This window comes from Crocuta crocuta, unplaced genomic scaffold (assembly GCF_008692635.1).
Source record: "Crocuta crocuta isolate KB4526 unplaced genomic scaffold, BGI_CrCroc_1.0 scaffold646, whole genome shotgun sequence".
Classification (NCBI taxonomy): Eukaryota; Metazoa; Chordata; class Mammalia; order Carnivora; family Hyaenidae; genus Crocuta; species Crocuta crocuta.
In genome coordinates this window covers 942,915-963,426 of record NW_027530851.1, presented here as the reverse complement: position 1 = coordinate 963,426, position 20,512 = coordinate 942,915, and the positions used below count along the sequence as shown (strand labels likewise).

The following is a 20,512-nucleotide window of genomic DNA, read 5'->3' as shown; positions in this document are numbered from 1 at the left end:
TAGGGGAACTTTAGTTTTTAATGATAATGCATACTGTAGAGAACGATATTTAATTAACAGTGAAACAGATTTCAAGTGCTGGTACATTTGCCTGTTCTATCACCAACTCTACAAATAGGATATGGCAAAAAATGAATTGCTGTCCCCATGATAAACATTTTTTCTTCCTGGAGAAGGGAAAGAAAAAGAACCGCACAATCAGATTTGTGTGCTTCTACAATTTAGTTTGATTGCATTTATTTTACTTTCCCTTGTTAGGCTGAATGCCTTTTTAAAAAAAAAAAATCTTTGCATTTACTTCTAAAAATATCACAGTGAATCCCCCAAACCCCTGGTGGATTCTTCTGTGACCTAACCACTCAACTGAATTAATGTTTTTTACCCAGGCTTTGTCCACCCTCTACACACAAACATTCACTAACAAACATGATTCCTGAGTTTCCTCTTCTTCCTACGAGGCTACACTCAATTGGTCTCTCTTTGCTAAAATATTACAATCAATAAATTGACACAGAGATTAACATATAAATTAAATTCAGAAGACACTGATTTGGGCACTATCACAGAAAACACAGCTTAGGATGAGAAGAGGACAGATAATTCTGGGAAGGCAAAATGGAATCACCCAAGCCGAGGTACGGTAGCCTGGGCTGTGCGGAGCAGTGCTACAGCTCATGTCATACCTGCTGAAGCAGTGGAATGTTTACAATTATAAAAGGCTCAGTGAAAAACAAAGTAGTCACTCATATTTCAAATCTCCCATGAGACGTCCAGTATGAAACAGACAATGCCTTTTGTTTTGCATTATGCTTTCACACATTAATACAATGAGCAGTATTCATTAAAATAATCACATATGAATTATTAATCTCGATACATTTTTCGCCTCATCACACCACCTAAAAATGACACTGGTAGTGAGAGTACATGCTCCAATCATTATCCTTATTACACATTTAAGAATAATAACTTCGAATATTTCCTTGATGGAAAACTTTTCTAGAATTCTTTGCAATATACTTACCAGTTATAGGGACTTTAACCCAATGAAGCAGTAAAACACAAAAAAGCAAAAATATGAATCAATATGAAAAGTTTCTAAGTGCTTTTAAAATCAGTAAGTAGGTATTAATATCAAGCAATATTTGAAGTGATTTCAAAAATTGCTTTACAAATACAAAATCAAGTGGATGGAAAATAACTGTAAATACCATGATTCCAAGAATGATGAAAAATGCAACAAATCATTTCTAAATCTGATATGATTAATGAGATTTAGCTTTTAAAGAACATTTAAAAAAACCAGCTTGACTTTCAAAATGAAATAGAATGCATAACAACTGTTTATATGAAGAGATTTTATGACTATTGTGTTAACTCTAGCCTTCCTTAAACATACTCTTTTCACAGGGAAAATTATAATAATAATCTTTTAAACTTTATAGTTTGTAAAACTCATATACATTATCTCATCTTCTCTTTATAAACCTGTGTAAAAGTTTACAGATGGGAAAGCAAAGACGTAAGGCACTTTCATGGGTTCATATTGTGAGTCCCCTGGAGAATCGCGACTTGGACCCAATTCAACATTTTCTTAAAATATTAATGTAATAAAAGTTTAACATTTAGATAACTAATTTTTCCTCAGTGTGTTTTTAATATTTTAATTGAACTTTACTTATTAATTTGACAGTGACAGCATTGTGCAGCATTTTGCTCAACAGAAGATGACATTTTCAGAGGTATTTGGTGCCATCCCAATGATCATGATTCCTGGCTCCTCCCTAACTGATTGGGCTACCTCTTGGGATGAACTCCCCAGTTCACTTCCCCATCATTATTGGTGTGGACATCAAAGGAGAAGAGAGTCAGAGAAAGAGAACATTGACTTTCAGATTTTTTTAGAATATATATTCTTTATATTATAAAATTATAAGTTTAATAATTATTTTAGTAAAAGAGGAGTGTATTTCACTTAACTGAATTAATTGTATTGTTCCAGAAATATTTTTAAAATGTAATTAAATGTTGAATACATGGATAACAAAAACATGCATAAAATGTAAGATAAAGTTTTGTGCTTGCAAGAAACTTAAATTTTTATATTTAATGAGAGAATTTGGAGCTTTTAAGATACATTTAGCTGGTAATTTCCATATTTATTTGGTTAAACCTTTAATATTAGAAACACTAGGATAAAACTGATCTAGAACTTGTTAACATATAAGCAAGCTGGTCATGAATCATTGGTGCAAAATTAGTCAAGGAACAGAGTACAAATTGAAATGAAACTCATTCCATTCTTAAATATACAGTTGATTAAACATTAATTTTACATTTGCAAAGGCCTTATTCATCACTAGCAATACCGCTTGTCTGAGATATATCGTGGTAAATGTTGGCTTATTCTTGATTTCTTGAAGGATGACACATCACGTAAGATGCATATATAGAATGCAAAGCTCCACACCAATATTATAGCAACTTTACCTGCATTTATAAACTCTTAATAAAGACAAAACTAAAGCAAATGCACACATTTTTAATGTTTCTTGGAAACGTGTTCTTTAGCTGCTATAAACTTAGGAGAATTGAGAAACTCTCTCCATTATGTAGATCTTTATATAAAAACTAGTTATTCCGGTAGCACTGGCCCCTAAGATGTGTGCATTTGGGAATTTGGGATCTTTCTACTAACTTGCCTATATATATATATGTAAGTTAGTAAAAAGTTAGTATATGCAAGTATATCAGTCATATATTGAGGACCACTGTACTTTGGCTCCAAATCTAAAAGAACCAAGAATTTAAAAATACATTGGTTTTAAAAAGCATCTTACCAATTTGAAAACCACTAGGTCTTTCTTTGAGAAGATTAGGACTTAATTTTCAAAATCAAGCTGTTTCCTACACTGTGGATAATTACTGTGTAGACAAAGCTATAACTCATGCAAGGATGTGTGATCCATGCAAGAAAGTATGATAAAGAATTAGGGCCTCACCTAACACAGCAGTCGGCACAAGAGGATCATTGGGCACTGTAGGAAAACAAAGCTCATGAAGGAATATATAGCCCTAGAGTTGTATTTTTCCTTTAAAATAGATTTATACTTTCTTAAGAGATATAACTATTCATCTTTCTTTGATTATGATAACTTACAAAGGTAAAATTTTCTTTTTCAGCTTGGGTTATCTGAAAACACCAGGAAGGGTGCAGCTGTAATTAAAGTTCAGTATTCTGTTCAATTTTAAAAGCCAGGGAGATCCAACTTGACATTATAAAGATTATAAAATGGGAAGGGGGACCCATTTAAATCTATCAAGTGCAAAGTACTTACAGAAATAATGATCTCATATTCATTACAAATACTTTTTTTCAGTTAACTGTAAGAAATAGATTTAATCCTTTCTCTATGTTCATAAGTGGATATTTATAGTTACACTGCTGAATTCACACTTCCTAATAAAGTACTAACACAGGCAACAGGTAGAAAAGTTTGGGGAACAAAAATGCTTTCAAGTCCTTTTAGATTAATTATTAAATCAAGTGGTTAGAGAGATGGTACATCTATAGTTTCAGCAAAACCTATGTTCTTTTCTATCATTTATCTTACAGTGAAATAAAAATAAAATAGATCAAGAAGGCCCTATCATGATTAAAATTAAATTCCAAAATGACTCATACAACTTTATCATGATGAATTTGTTGTAGATATAGATCAAGGAAATGAAGGGATGCTTTTAGGGTCAGTAACTACTGAAAATGTTTACCAAGTTGAACATTTCCCAGAATATTCTTTATCACTTTTTCTCTCTCTGGCCGCTTCCTCCATTTCTGTTGTACTTTTTCTCACTATTCAAAAAGTAATGTGTTGAATTCAAAGTGACTTAAGTAGCTTCAAAAACGTATTAAAATTTTAAGGAAGAGGGGCGCCGCAGTGGCTGGGTCAGTTAAGCCTCTGACTCAGGCTCAGGTCATGATCTCGCTGTTTGTGAGTGAGCTGACAGCACGGAGCCTGCTTGGGAGCTCTCTTTCCCTCCCTCACTGCCTCTCCCCTGCTTGCTCTCCGTCTCTCTCGAAATAAATAAACTTAAGAAAACTGTAATGAAGAACTTACATCTTGGACTGAAATTATGCTGGTCCATGAACGTGATGGAAAGCGGGTCTTCTGCATGCAGAGTGCTCTGATCAGCGTAACTTCGGTCCATGGCGTTCACCATGTGAGTCATTTCCTGCCGGGTGTTCCCCATAGCATCTTTCCGTTTTTTAGCCAGCTTGCTGCCAAGGCAAATACAAAAGGGAAACCCCAGTGTGAGGCTTGGAGGACAGCTGACACAGCAGCAAATAGTTCAGGAAGACCCAGGAATAAGTATACAAAGCTGTAGTTTGGAATCTCTAAATTTCCTAATTTTAGGAATTCGGTTTGATATTCAAACAACATCTGCTCGTAGCTGTAATCTGTCATCTGGATATTTCAACATTCAAGCAGTCAATCGAAACCTTTCATTTCTTGTATCATTAAAATAGTCATAAATTATAACTATGCTTTATTAAAGCCACAAATAAATACTTCCTCAGTAGAGTTTTCCAAGGAAATTTTAAGATAAAGCTAAGTTTTGGTTTTCCTCTTGGGTAATTAATTCTTTTGATCACCTTTTAGAAGTTCTTCTGGGGGATAGCATGACTAGCTTTTTACGTTTATTTTACCCTAGTCACTCTAGTCAGTTAAAATAGACAAAGAAATCCCATTCTCCATTCTCTGTTTTATTATTCAGTAAAAATGCAACACGTGTAGCTTTTCATATTTAGAAGCATATTTATAACATCAACCCAAACTTAATCAGGAAAGTTGTAGAATTAGCCGCTGCTAAATTTAAGGCAAATGTACATATATATAGGAAAATTATATACTGTGTAAGAAAAGTACCCTGAGAAAAGTTTGGCAAATACAAAGTTGACACAGTATACAAACGATTATAATCTTGAGTCACAGCCATGGTCAAATCCTAAAGATATGTTTTAGAAGCACATGGCACTGAAGAACTGCCTTATAAATGCAAGGCAAATGACTTAGGGATTTAGAAATCAGTGGAGTTAGACTTTTGAGCTCCTCAAATACTGACATCTTTATCTTCTATGTCAAGGATGTGAAATACATTCTGGTTCTTTATGAATGTTACACATAAAACATGCAGTATAAAACTATTAAAGGAATATAAAACATTTACATCACATTAACTAGGCAATTTATATATAATATAAATAAAGGCACTCTAAAAGCTTGTAGTAACCAGATTATATTTATGGCAGCAGTTTATGTACCTTGGAAATATCCTTTCGTTGTTTGAAGAATGCTTTTTCTCAGCTAGGTTATTAACTAGGACAAATTCTTCTGATTCTCATTAGTATCTGTATTAGAGGAAATATACTACAAATATTTTTTAAAGGCTCATTTAATGGTTATGTTTATGTTCAAGGGCTTCTCCTTTACAAAAGTAATGTAGCAATTTGAGAGCTACTCCAGATTATAGTACTTGGTCTCAGAGGGTACATCCCAAAACACCCAATCTGTGGATACAACAGATCTGACACCTATATAAGACAGTCATGAACTAGGCTCTCGGATGCAAATGGCATTAACTTTTTAAAGAAGTAATAATAATGGTAATGATAGTACTAGTAATAAGACAGCAATGACAAAAGCATAACAAGAACTACCCACCACCATCACTACCATGACCACGACCACCATCATTTATTAGTGATATTTGACGTATTCACTGAAAGAACTATTGTCTCTTTTTTCTAGGCTATAGGGTAAAAACCCTGCAAAATCTTACAGATATTAGACAGGTAATACAAATGAGTGCTGCTGCCAGGGATGTCTGGAAGGGTGGGGACTGTGAAGAACTGGAAAGCCATTTTAGGGCCAACTTGCCTAAGTGATGATTAGCATTTGATCCCAGTGTTGAGCTTCTGATTTTAAGATTATGTTTAAGAACAAGTCATGAATCTAAATATTTATGCTAAATTTCCTCATTTTCTCAAGTGGTTCTATTTTTTGAAACCACGTAGGGAAAATTAAACATCAGCAGGTCCTATTTTGGTCTATAGACTTTACTTTCCAAACTTACCTCTAGACCACCATATAAGGTATTTGTTCTTTGATCTACAAAGTTCTTTTTGCCTCTAGAAGAACAGAAAGAATGGAAAGAAGCTATTCTGTCTCACTGCATCAGGGAGGCTTTTCTGATCCCGATACAACCTATCTCAGGTTAGGTTTCCCTGTTAGCTGTTTTGATAGCACCATGTTTTCTGACTAGAACAACAATCATCATATTCCAGTGCAAGTGTCCTTTTAATTGTTTCCCCACTGTGTGTTCCATGAAGGGAAAGACCATTTCTCCTAACACTTAGAGCAGTCTCTGGCACATAGCAGGCACTCAAATACTTGTTGAATGGATGAAATAGGACTGTTACATACTTGGCACCTTTCATTTGTTAACTCAATTGATTCTCAGATCAACCCACTGATTCTAATTGTGTAGATGAGTTTACTGAGACTCAGGCAAGTTAAATAACTTGTCCACAGTTATATATCTAATAAGCAGTGAAGAATAGTATGGTCCTAAGGCCTACACTGTCACACTATATCCAGTCGCTGACATCTGTTTTAAATGCCACATTACAAAATGTACCATAATATGAAGCATCTACTTGGCTCAAGGAGTTAAACATTAGTTGTTATAAATTTGAGAAGAAGAATGTGAATAGAACACAGACATTTTGCCACTTAAAAGTGTTAAAACAGTAAAATGAAATTTAAGAAATAACTTCCAATCTTTGTCTCTTGGGCAAGAAGAATGAATTCACCCCTCAAAAAATTGAGATTGAACTTTATAAAAATAACATAACTTGAAATGTGGATTAAAAATAATGTTAAAAGTTTGAGGATGGGTAGTTCAAACCAATTAGAAAAGACAGGTTTAAACTTTGGGGCTTTACATTAAAACACATATAATTTATACACATATTGTGATTAAGGAAAAATAAGAAGCAATTAATTTGTCAAAATCATGACAAAAGTCTTATGGAGGTGAAAGAGTTTTCATATTCACAAGCCTTCGTTAGATGACAAATTATGGAGGGTATCACATTTGTTAATATCTGTCAGCCATGCGTTATCAGCTTGGTCTATATACCTGCACCCTCACAACAGCCTCATGAGGTAGGCTTTAATTCCAGTTACTACAAAACAAAAATTAACATTAAAGTGTTCTGATCATGAGTGACAGTCACTATGATGATGCCAGTGAATGTTAGTTAAAGATCACAACTGGTTTTCTTTTAAATTGTATTCTAACTTATTTACTTACATTTATTTAAAAATTCTCTAATTTGGGTTGGGTATGTTTATACTAAATATGTTTAGATTAAGTATGTTTAAGCAGTTTTTAAGATATATGCCTGTGACACTTTTCAAGTTATGACTGATACTGCTAATAGTCTTAAGTATTAAATAAAAGGACCATAACCTACTATATAGCCTAGCATACAGAAATGTTATCCATCCACTAAAAAGGCAATCTCTTTCTAACATTACAGATACATCAATGGTTAATGGTAAGCCTACTGACATTCTCAAAAATACTTATGGATTCCTGTATGTTTGATGCTTTGTCTCTCTGAACAACCAACATTTTATATATAAATAATATAAATATAAATATAAATATAGTGCTTTTCAGGACAGTTAAGCAATCCATTTTACAACTACTTGAGTTTGACAGATGTGCAAATGACTTTCATTATCCAAGCAGCCAACAGCATAAACTTCTGCAGGTGGATATATGGGTGGGCTATAAAGAGGAAAAGTGCTCCATAATTGTATGAAATGGTACAGTTAATTACCTTTGACTTCATCAAACATGATTTAACAAGGATATTATGATCCATCACAATAAGCTAAGAGCACTGTTAGTTTACACCTGCTTGTTTTAGCAGATTATAAGAAGCCAAGTGTTTATAATATTTAAAATATTGGCAGACTTCTGTTATAGAGTCATTGAGACTCTTACCAAATTTTATTGTAAAACTTGCTTTAATTTACCAAGTAAAATAAATAGTGTGGTATAAATGTCCCCAAACACACTTAATCACAAGTCTTAAGTCTTAAAACTTGGTGAATCATATGTCTATCAGGCAATGTCCAAGAATACTTTTTTATATCATTCCTTTGGATTAGATGGATACCCTGGCATCTAAGGTAATAAACTGAATGTGTCTAGAGAAATAGAGTGAACAATATTCTCTGTCCTTATTCAGACTAACATTCCACACCTAAGTATAGTCGCTGAGCTAAGAGTTTGGAAGAGAAAAGGAAATATGTGGACACTTTGGTATATTTTGTGTATGATGACAGGGTTCATTTTGGTCTTGGTTTTACAAAATCATTGTCCTGTTTAAGTAATAATTAATGAACTCAATTTTTCTTTTCTAAAAAGATATTTTTGTTTCTTTGTCATTGAAACAGTATCACTTTATCCATTTGTTTTCATAAGATCATACTGCTTGCCTAGATGACCAGACCAAAGGTGTTATAACCCATCCTGGATTCCTGGAAACGTGGAGAGAGATGTTATCACAGTCAGAGCTGACCTGCTTTGTAGTATGAGGTATCATGTTTATAAGATACAGGTTTGACTTAAGCAAATAAATGATGTTTCGGGTTGTAGTCTAAAGCTACTAGCGGAAAATTATAAATAAAATTAAAAGTAGCTGAATATACAGAAATACAATATCCCTTTTTAAAAAGATTAACAAAATAAGTTAATGGATAAACTTTACAGTTTTAGAGTCCAAGGAATATCACAAAATCACAAACATTTAAAATTGTTTTGTTCTTGTTTTTTGAAAAGGGATACTGCATCTTTAACACAGGTAAAGTTTTATATCACCCATTTTCTACTTACAGGTAGTAGGAGTAAGAATAGTAGCTCCTCCTGGCAAGCAAATCACAGACAGTGGAAAAAGAGAAGCAATGGTGAATGAAAAGCGTGACTCTGTCACATTCAATAAAGCAGAAAAATGTGCGTTAAAAAATAAAGTAAAATGAAATAAAAGTCATGTTTTTTTGATTGCATTTCAATTTGCTCATGCATTGGTTAGATTTTTTTTTTTGCCATGCAATTAAACAGACAGATATGCAATAGAAAATAAAATTTAAAATACATAATTTGGAAAAAATAGCATGCTGATATTTCTCTTGCTGCCAGAAAAATTTTAAATTAAATGGATTGTGTATTTCAACATGCAGTTAAGCATAATATTGTCCATTACCATCGATAAGCCATGATAGATGGAATAGCTGTGTATAGAACTTGTATACTAAATTGACTAGTTTTCTTGAGATACAAAATGTAAATATGTATTAGGATAATGTAGAATATATGCAGAGTGACATCTAGATTTCTAAACAAGTTGTTAAATCTAATGGTACAGAGGTACATACATATATTATGTGAATATACATATGTCCCATACACTATATATACACAAAGATATTTCTACAGTAGATGTATGTGATCATGGTATCATACACAAACATTTACTGTACTGAAACATAACTTCAAGTTTATGTTGGGAATTAATAATGTATTCATGCTGCACATTTAAAATATAATACAAAACCAATGAAAAAAATGGCATACATTTGGAAATAATTAAACAGCGTTTAAATAAAAAAATGACATTGCGTTTTGAAAGATGCACTATCCCTTTTCTTACCCTAAACACTTACTTTATATATACCCTCAGCTGTAGAATTTTACTAAATTAAATTCCAAACCATATTTTTACACAAAACCCAAAAATACATAGAAATTTTTTTCAACATGAGAAATATACCTAGATGGTTTATTCCCAGTGAGGGACAAAGTCTTGAGAAACTTAATTTCCCATAAAAATAAAGATCATAAGAGACTAAAAATAGTTTGCTTTTTGTTAGTTTTATTATAAATCTGTGTATTAAAAGGGAAACATTATATACTAGAATTGATTAAGATTTGATGCTATGCAATACTGTTACAAAATCTATGCCTTTGTGTATGTATAATAAACATATTTGTGATTAAATCATCCACAATATATGTGAGACATACTACATTATGAGTGGAAGTCATTACAAAGTTGCTTAGATAAGGGATTCAAGTAATTTAGTTATGAAATATATAGGAAGGAAATAGATCTAAATATGTAACTTTATCTATCTATAAAGTTGCAACTTTTCCCAGTTATGAAGGTAAGTAATGGTGAGGAAGAGAAACGGAAAGCCCTGGCATACTTTCTATCAAAAGACAATCAATTAATGCATAATTATGAAAACTCAAACATTAAGCATTTTAATAGAGAGGCCATCCATTTAAAATATGAACCATAAAATGAGTTGGTTACATTATGCGATTTTAGACAGTTGTCAGAGCATTTTACCCACACAAGTAAAATTGTGCTTAGAGGTTATTTTGATAATAGTGTAAGAAATTTATGTTTCAATTTTGTGTGTGTGTTATTTATGAAACAGAGGGCCATGGATAAGGAAGGCTACAATAACAAATAAGTGTTGAATAGTACAAATAAAACCAGTAAGTTTAACCCAATTATAACTGAGTGAGGACATAATCAGAGGCCAATTTCATTCTCTCTTTTCCGGTCTGAAGGGACTGGAATGGTTTCAATCATGAAGCAAAAGTTTAGTTAATTCTATAAACAGTTTAGTTAACTCTCCAAATATAGATTTAAACTAAATAGAGCCATAAGATTTGAAGGTTACACTCAGCCATTTTACTGATCTGGATTGGCAAATTTGTATTACTAAAATACTTAAGTATTCCTGTCTCAATTTATGATGTATTCTCCAACCACAGAGGTACACAACAGCAAAAAGAGAAAGCACTATTAGGGAAAGCACGTATGTAGCTAATTTAACACAAAACACTATAATGCATACCTAATGTTTCTAATGCAGATGTGTCTTCTCCAACATATATATCTCCAGGGGATAATTGTAAAGAGGCAATACATTAAAATAAACTCTGATGGAATGATTAAACATGTAGTATGAGTCTTATCTATATGTTAATGATTTATTTTGAGTACAAAACAATCCTAATAGTATATGGGAGTACAAAACAATTTTGAGTACAAAACAATCCTAATAGTATATGATTTAATGTAATGTAAGCAATATCATTTAATATTCAATATAATTCATAAATTGCAAACACTTCTATAATAAAACTATTTTACGACTGTCCTCTACATATAAAGACTTGTTTATAAGTCCTCCCAAATTGCAGTATTATCTAAAACATATGAGTGGAAGGACGCGAGAGTTGTATCAGTTTCTAAGAGAATGCCTTACAGACCATGACATGGAAAGAAGATCAAATTATAAAGACTGTATACTTTGAAATGTTTTTCAGCAGGAGTATACTTTAGTCTCCTGAACAGAGTTCAGTTTCAATTCCAGTAGGTCTTAGTATCTTCATGTAATTCCAGAAGATGGCGATATTGGTTGATATTGTATAAAAGACTAATGCCCAATTAAAAAAAAAAAAAGACTCTTCATACCAAAGTGCTGAAATATTTAGTCAGTGAATATTTAATATACAATTTCACAAAATAATGTTTAGATTCTACTCATATCTTACTTGTAGCCAACACTTAGAAAACCAGAGTAAGAGTACAAAATAATTCACAGACTATAACCCAAGTATCATAATAAATACTTTTGCCATTCTGAGTAAATAACACTTCAAAATATAAGATAAATGAATATCTCAAGTCTCTGCATTTGAGAAATTTAAATTCATACATTAATTACAAAGTTAACTTGACAAGAAGGATATGTCTAAGTCCAAAATTAAACTGCAAGGAACCAGTAAGAATTTATTTATAAAGCATGAGAAGTAGACTCAGATGCTGGCAATATGGTCAAAATTCAATTCTTCTTCTTGTTTGCTCCATTTTAAAAGAGCTTAAGGGAATAAAAAATGTATTTAAAAGCTAGTGACATAAATGGCAGGTGAACGGGACAGAACAAAATCAGTTCTTACCTTTTTTTTACAATGAGTATGACAACTAGGAGGAGGAGAATGAACACCAGAATTCCAGCACTAATTCCTGCTATTTTCACCACTCTGTCTGTCTGCTTGGCTGGGTCTGGAATCACTTCTGGTTCTTCTGTTGCTGCTGCTAAATGAATTTAAAAAATAAGTCACTGAAAGCAGCTAATTATCCCAGAGATGAAAACTAGTGCTGGCCAAAAATTACTACAAAAAGACAACTTGTTTATTTTGAATAAAAATAACCTGGATATATAAATACAGAAGCGTGTTAAACTACAGCATGAGGGATTTAGAGCCGAGATAAGGGGAAAGCCTTCTGAATAGGGATTTTGTTAGCACATGAAAATAAAACAAAACCTAGCCATAACTATCAAAAGGAACAGTGAATTATTTTTTTCTCCAAATATCCTTAGAAGTCAGATGTAAGATTAGCCAATAGTACATGGAAAGAGATGGGGTCAGATTTAGGGATTCATTTGTTTGCTGGCTCACTCAGCAAACACTTCTGAACTCAAGTGCTTGGCACCAAAAGGCAGCTGTCAATGGCACTTGTCGGGGACACAAGGGGTTGGGTTAAATAATGCCTCATCTAACTGGTAGAAGTATCAGTTTATGATTTGATATATAAGATTTGAAAGAAACAGGTGGTTTGGAAGAAAAGAAAAACAAATATAGCAAGGAATATTTCATATTCTCTTTAAAAATAAAACCCAGATAATAAACTTGGGAAACATAACTTTGAAAAGATAAAGTTGTTTTATTATTATTATTTTAAAAATTCTTTGTATCCCCTATCTTTCCTTTTTTCTCAAAGCTACCCCCACCCCCCATCCACACACACAGTCAAAAGTATACACCTGGAGGTGCCTGGGTGGCTCAGTTGGTTGAGCGTCTGACTCTTGATTTCGGCTCAGGTCATGATCTCACAGTTCATGGGATCAAGCCCCATGTTGGGCTCTGTGCTGACATGTGGAGGCTTCTTGGGATTCTCTCTCTCTCCCTCTCTCTGCCCCTCCCCTGCTCGTGTGGGCTCTCTGTCTCTCTCAAAAATTAATAAACATTGAAAAAGGTATACACACCCTCGTCAATTTACAGGCTCCATTAACCCTCTGAGATATTTTCCTTTCACCTTATTAACCCAGATACTAAAACTGAGGCTTAGACAGATAAGGATAGATTATAAATGGTGTAAGCACAGTGACAAAATCTAACACATCTATCTTCTAAAACAGCATTTCTCGATGTTTCCAGATCCATAGCCCCTTCTGGTAAGAATCTGTGTGTCTAGAGTATGGCTGACTCATAGCAATAGGCACATTTGGGAAACTGCCTTAAAGCATCCACCATGGCATGAGGAGACAGTGGCTGAATGAACAAATGAACCCCTAATCCAACCTCATATCTTTAAAAAATGTTTATTATTTGTTTATTTATTTATTTTTTGAGAGAGAGAAAGATAGAGTGTGAGTGGGGGAGGAGCAGTGAGCGAGGGAGAGAGAATCTGAAGCAGGCTCAGGCTCTGAGCTGTCAGCACAGAGCCCGACACAGGACTCAAAGTCACAAACTGCTAGATCATGACCTGAGCTGAAGTCTGACGCACAACCAACTGAGACACCCAGGTGCCCCTAACCTCCTATCTTTCTAGTGGATAATTTACAAATTCCTTTTTTAACATTACGTATATTTCTGTATTTCAATTCTTTCTTCTTTAGTGTTTCTGTGTGGGCTTCTAAATCCCTCCCTGTGCTTTCGTTCCAGGTTCCGCATCTAAACATCTGCTCCAGTTTCTCAACCAGCCACAGTCCCTCCCCAAAAGAGACAGATAAAAGGTGCTAATTGTTAATTTTCCCAAGTAGGAAATTAAAGAGAACTAATATATCTAATATCAATGTCATTTCATAAAGTGGTAATTTAAAGTAAAACCAGTAGAAAACATAGTTTGAAGAAAAGTGTTAGAGAAACAGTTAACTTTGTAAAACAATTCACTGTAACTGTCTTAATTTATCTTATTTCACTTGGATAGGATAAAACTTCCTTGTAGACCAGTATTTGATAACTATTATTCTCCAGTAGGAAAAGCAAGCCTTCAGGTTGTTTCTTCTGGAAAGCAAGGGAGGTTTCCTTTCTGACTTGATGCTTTCATATATCCAGGCTTCAGGAACTTTCCAATCTCATTAATTATGGATAGAAGTAGTTCAATGCTTACCACATTTCAAACTACACATTTTAGTTCAGGTCATCAAAGCACGTATTAAATATATTGGATATCTCTTCTTTCCCAAGGAAAACCTTAGACATACATACATAGCAGTGTATGTGAAAACAGGTGGAATATATTTCAAAGTTGAATATAAAGCTAAAGAAAATATATCCTGTTTGTAATTCTCAATTGGATTGAACAGTTCCTGCCTCAAACAGGAAGACAATGTTTGATGTAGAAATCCCTAGAAAAGACTTTAGTGCATGTAACAAATCATCATTATTCATTAATTAATGCTTACTCTTAAGAGGTTCTAGGTCACACATGACTTTCAAGGTAACAGTAATGATTGCTTTGTGATTTGACATATCTCACAGAATTATATGTTTTTGAAACTCTTTGAAAGATCAGTTTCTGTTCAATGAGTTAAATATATATTTAATATACTATTTTAATTTGACAAAACACATATTACTATGGGATACTTTTCTAAAGACATTATGCCATAAGTAGCACATATTTCATAAAAATCTTCAGAACTGCTCAGCACACCAGACAACATTCAGAATACACACAGGTGCAAATATAAACTATTATCATGAAGCATGAACAGCCAGCTTTAATACTAGCTGGGTTTAGTAATTAAATATTAAAACTGACATAAAGGTAATTTCAAATTCAGAGACTGAAGAATTTTTTAAAAGTCTTATTAAATAATAGAGATTTGCTGATGAATTAATCTAAAGATATTTTTAGAAAAAAAAAAAGCCAAATCTAAAAGTACATTTCTGACCAGTAGTACTGCTAACCTTGCAAGTGTATTCAGGGTGCAAGGTAGTGAGAATTTATAACCTATTATGTAAAAGAGTGTGATTATAGTCTACCAACATGTCTTTGTTAAATACTGGACTTCAACTAATTTTTCTCAAACAGTAATAAAAAAAACCCCACTAAGTTCATTCATTTGGAGTAAGTGAGGGTGCTTGTCTGTTATGATTATAACTTTTGTGCCCAAGTTGTTCATTAATGCTTCAGCATCATTATTAAACTTGAGTATAGAAGGCTAATCAAATTCTCTAGGAACATATGATTGGTGGTGGCTGTTTTCCCTTGCCTGTGAATCCTCCTTAAAGTCTTTAGCTGTGACATTTATTATTATTATTATTATTATTACTAACAATATTTTTTATTAAATGTCTGGCTAAATTTATTACTTTAGATACTTTAATCACACACAGTTTTCTAAGTTCTTGGCCTTAGAACCAAGGAACATAAATATCCTATTTAAAATCATTCAAGCTTAGAAGATTCATTAATGGAAACACAGCAGTAACCCCAAAGTGAGCATTTTCTATTTTCTTCAAAGAGAGCAAAAAGCTATTATAGTGACTACACCCCTGAGCCCTGTTTATAATTTATGCACATATACAAAGGCGATGTGGAACACCTTTTTCAGAAATGCTTTCCTTTGCCATAAATCTTTACCTTTTTTCTTTTATCTGTCAAAGAATATTCGAAGAGTTCCCATTGTTCTGAAGCCAAAGGCAGCATAATTCTTTGGACAATGAGAAAAAATGAAGGTGGTATTTCACTTTTATTGAGAAAATTTATGAGCTGAATTTTTTGGTTTTGCAAAATAGTTAAAATAATTTTATAAATGGTGTCCTTCTTCACACTACCTAAAAATAATTTACCTAAAGAATTTAGGTAAAAGGTATAGATTAAAAAGTATACACACACCCTCAAAATATATAAACTTACTTAAATTTAAATTTAAAGTCTGTGATCATGTAAAAACATTCTTCCATTTTCAAGACGGATATTAGGAGTAGATGCCTCTAAGTACAATATAGAGGTAATCTTGTAGAAGCTTTAGAGACACCATAATCCTATAAATTACTGCAAACTCTCCAGGTGTTTCACTAGTGCTCTCTTTCCTTTTCAGCTATAATTCTGAATATTGGTTACACTCACTTCCCTATCATGAATTTGAATGCTATCATCATGCTTATGTATCCCATTGCCACCAATCCACCATCACCAATGTTGCTAATGACTTGCTAGTTGTCCAATGCACAATTTCCTCATTGTATGTAATCTTTTGATAGCATTTGACATTGCTCTGTCTCCTCTTTGTGACACTCCTTTCTTGGGGCTTCCAAATACTTGCTCATCTCTCAGTTTCCTAGATCTCCTTTGTGAGCCTCTCCTTGTTTCCCTTAAAAATAGGTGCTGCTTTGAGTTTCTCAGAGAACGGGGCCTCTTGACACTTTCTGGTTTGGTGATTTCATCCACTTGCATCCACTTCTATCACTTCAGCTGCCATCTTGCTGATCACTCCCAAATCAATATATCTCTTAACCATGGGTCAGGGCTCTGAGCTGAACTCCTGACCCATGCAGCCATCTGATTCCTGTTACAGGCCTTCCCTTCAGTGAAGACACCTTAGATACATCCTATCCATTCTGAACTCCATCTCATCCTCACACCACTTCCTCCTCCAGTGAACTCTCTTTCAGTAACCAGCACAACTATCCATGCAGGGCTTCAAGTCAAAACCCTGGGCAAAATTCCTCTTCCTCTCCCTCTCATTTCCAGTATTAACACATGATTTATTAACCAAATTGGGATATTTTTGAAAGTAAAATAATTGTGACAGGACCAAAGGGAAACAGTGGAACTGTCCAGGACAAATAAGATGATGGATTATTTTTCTTTCTTTTATAATTAGTTACAAAGTACTAGTACTTCCTAAGGATCTCCTGTGTCTACTTTTCCTGACTGTACTGCTACTACCTGAAGTCAGGCCAACCTCGTATCTAACCCAGTTTACACAGTAACCACCTCTTTTTATCTCTGCCTATTCCACATCAACTCACAATGTGGCAACACAGTATATCTGTGACTTTAACTGTATTATCACTCCACTGATGGGAGCCTGCCAATGGCTTCCCAATCCTGTTAAGATAAAGCCCATGAAAGCAGGGACCATGTTCGTTTTGCTTAGCATTGCATTTCCAGTTGGACGTGGAAAGGCCTGGTTGAGTAAATACAAGAACAACATTAAGGCTGCCTCCGGTAGATGCAATGGCACACAGAAAATCACTTGTCTTCTGAAAAAACACAGGGATAGATTTGATCAGATGTATATCTTGTTTTGGAGGTTGGCATACATTTTTAAATGGTCTGTAGAAACTTCTAGGCCCTCTGCTAGCCACTCTTTCACAGAGTTAACTGATTCTACCATCTGCCGTCATTTACCACGAAACCAAAGGGTAGGGAAATTCCAGAGTCATGGGAAGTATGAGAAACTTAGTATCAGTAAGGCCCTATTTTAATTCTCAGTTCCTTCTCTTACTTGTTGTGTGACAATGAAGAAGTTAGCACCTCTGAGTTAATATTTCATCTATAAGACAAAAATAACAAATGAGATAAAATATTATATAGCTTTTATTAATATTAAGTGGCATAATGATGGGAAGTTTCTATAAAATGCAAAAACTGGTAGTAAAAGTAGTGGTAGGAGCGACTGTCCTGGGTGGAGATGGGCCAGATGTTAGCCCTTTGGGTCCATCACACAAAGGTTAAAAATTATGAATGGGGTGGGGGGGCGTTTGTGTGGCTCAGTCGGTTAAGCATCCAACTTTGGCTCAGGTCACGAGCTCATGGGTTTGTGGGTTCGAGCCCCACATCAGGTTCTGTGCTGACAGCTCAGAGCCTGGAGCCTGCTTCAGATTCTGTGTCTCCCTCTTTCTCTCTGCCCCTCACCTGGTCACACTCTAATCTCTCCCTGTCTCAAAAATAAATAAACATTATATTTAAAAAAAATTATGAATAGGAGAACTGACATTACTAGAAAACAGTTTTTAAAAAATCTTTTCGGGGCACCTGGGTGGCTTAGTCGGTTAAGCGTCTGACTTTCGCTTAGGTCATGATCTCGCGGTTCGTGGGTTCGAGCCCCGCGTCGGGCTCTGTGCTGACTGCCAGCTCAGAGCCTGGAGCCTGTTTCAGTCTGTGACTCCCTCTCTCTCTGACCCTCCCCTGCTCACGCTGTCTCTCTCTCTCTTTCCTAGAAATAAATAAAACATTAAAAAAAAATAAATAAAAAATCTTTTCACTCTATTGTATAAAGATATAATGGTGAGTTTTGTAAAGTCCATGTTATTAATTCAACAGTCTGCTACATTGGACATCTGAGTCTTATGGGCATCTTGAAGTATGCATTATTTAACTCAATGATTCTTTGAAGTCCTGTTTCATCAGGTCATATGATCTTATGAGACTTGTCTAGTCTTAGACGGTTGAAAATAAAAAACAAGGTATTGGTGAAAAATGAAAGTAGCTATATACCACACATTTTGTTTAAATGGTTAACTAAAATTAGTTTGTTTCTGTTTAATAAAGATACGGACATTACTTGAAAATTTCTGATATGGAAAATAACAGTTCAGAAGTCTATGAAGCCTTTAAACAACTATAAAAGTATAGATTTCTATTAGAAATATTTAATATTAATTTCACACTGCTTAAGGCCTCTTCTTGCAGGCTTAGAATGTCCAGAATTTTTCATTTTAAAACCACTGTTTACATTTTACATAAAATCCTGAAGAAATTTTATAGAAACACTTTTTTTAATGCAATGAAAGAAGCATCACACATTAGGAATGTACTTAAAGGTTAAAATATATGTACACAATATTTTTTGCTTCACAGTAACTTACTGAAGGTCAAATTATTTTACATGTGAATTTCTCATCAAGCTTTCCATTTGGTTAAATTTATTCAATTGGGTAAAACAGAACCTTAGCGTGTTCCCTTACTTCTTAAACACAGTTAAGTCTCTCTGCTAAGTTAGGTCTGAAATTTGCCCTTAATTCTCCATTTCCATTTTCATCTTGCTTTTTCACTGAGCCTTTCTGCTTCCCTTACAGGTCTCCTCAGATTCATCCTTTATACTGCCTCAAGAATGAGTTTTCTAAAATGCAGATGTGATTAAATGACTTTTTTCACTGCTTTCCATTGAAGAGGAAAGGCAGAAGTTCTTGGTCTGACATACAGAGCCCTTAAAAACTAGGCTCTAATCACCCTTTTCAGTCTCATCTACTGACAGTTCCTTTAGGCGATCACATACCCTAATCATACAAAAACATCAGCCCTTTTCCAAATACTCCTCCATCTCTTTCAGGGTTTGGCAAACTGTGTCCCCATGGGCTGTATCCAGTGGATTTGGACTGTAACTATTATATGATTGCAAATAGTCAGCTTTATAAGATAATGCTAAATTATTACCAATTTATATACCTACCAGTAGTGCACATAAACTCTATTTAAATTACATATTAACACTCTGCCTCATCAGACTTTGTGATTTTTACCCATTTAGTGGTAGAGGATGATATCTAATATGCATTTGATTATTGAAATTACCTTTTGAGATATTCATTTGAAATATACCTCTGCTCTGAAATGCTTGATGCATAACCTTGGCCCATTTTTTTTTTTTTTGATTGGGTTTTCATCTTTTTCTTATTGGTTCACAGAAATATCTTATGTATGGATACTAAACCTTTGTCAGTTATGTATTACAAATATTTTCTACTGGGCTGCTTTCCTTTCACTTTATTTATGATATCCTGATGAACAGCAGCTCTTAATTTCAGTGATTGATAAATCATTTATTTGAATTGATATCAACATTTCTGTCTGTAAAAGTTTTAAAACTATGCACTTCATATTTAATCCTGAGTCCATCTGAAATTGCTTTCTGAGTGTGATATACATGAGAAAAGTATTTTAAGTCTCCAAGCTAACATCCAATCCCCCATCTGCTAAATAAATTTCCAGTTATCTGTGGGTAACTTTAGAACTGATCCAATGATCTACAAAACCACTTTGGTCCCGTATCCAAATTCCATACACACATGAATTTTGTTTCTAGATTTTCCATTATTTTCTTAGAGGCAATATACTTATTCTGTGCTGATATGATACAGTTTTAATTACCACAGCTCTGTAATATGTTGTAATATATGATGGGCTTGTCCCCATGTTTAGCCCTCCTCAGCATCTTGGCTTCCCTTTAAATTTTGCTGGAACTTCTTCAGATTAAAGTTCAGCTAATACATTATCTTTTTACTTCTATCAAAGCTGCAATGCAGTCCATCCAAAGAGTTTTTAAAATTTGAA

At 33.9% G+C, this 20,512-nt stretch overlaps 1 protein-coding gene across 3 annotated transcripts in view; it reads right to left on the bottom strand.

The window, feature by feature from the left end:
* PTPRK (protein tyrosine phosphatase receptor type K) overlaps positions 1-20,512 on the bottom strand; it is a 421,190-nt gene that overhangs the window by 29,148 nt on the left and 371,530 nt on the right. For 2 of the 3 annotated variants that reach the window (XM_077769421.1, XM_077769423.1), the window contains exons 13-14: positions 12,115-12,253; positions 4,119-4,279 (exon numbers count right to left, since the gene is read on the bottom strand). In XM_077769421.1, the coding sequence (XP_077625547.1) occupies positions 4,119-4,279; positions 12,115-12,253 (300 nt within the window). The remainder of the gene's footprint in view (positions 1-4,118; positions 4,280-12,114; positions 12,254-20,512) is intronic. The other variant, XM_077769422.1, reaches the window with a different exon arrangement.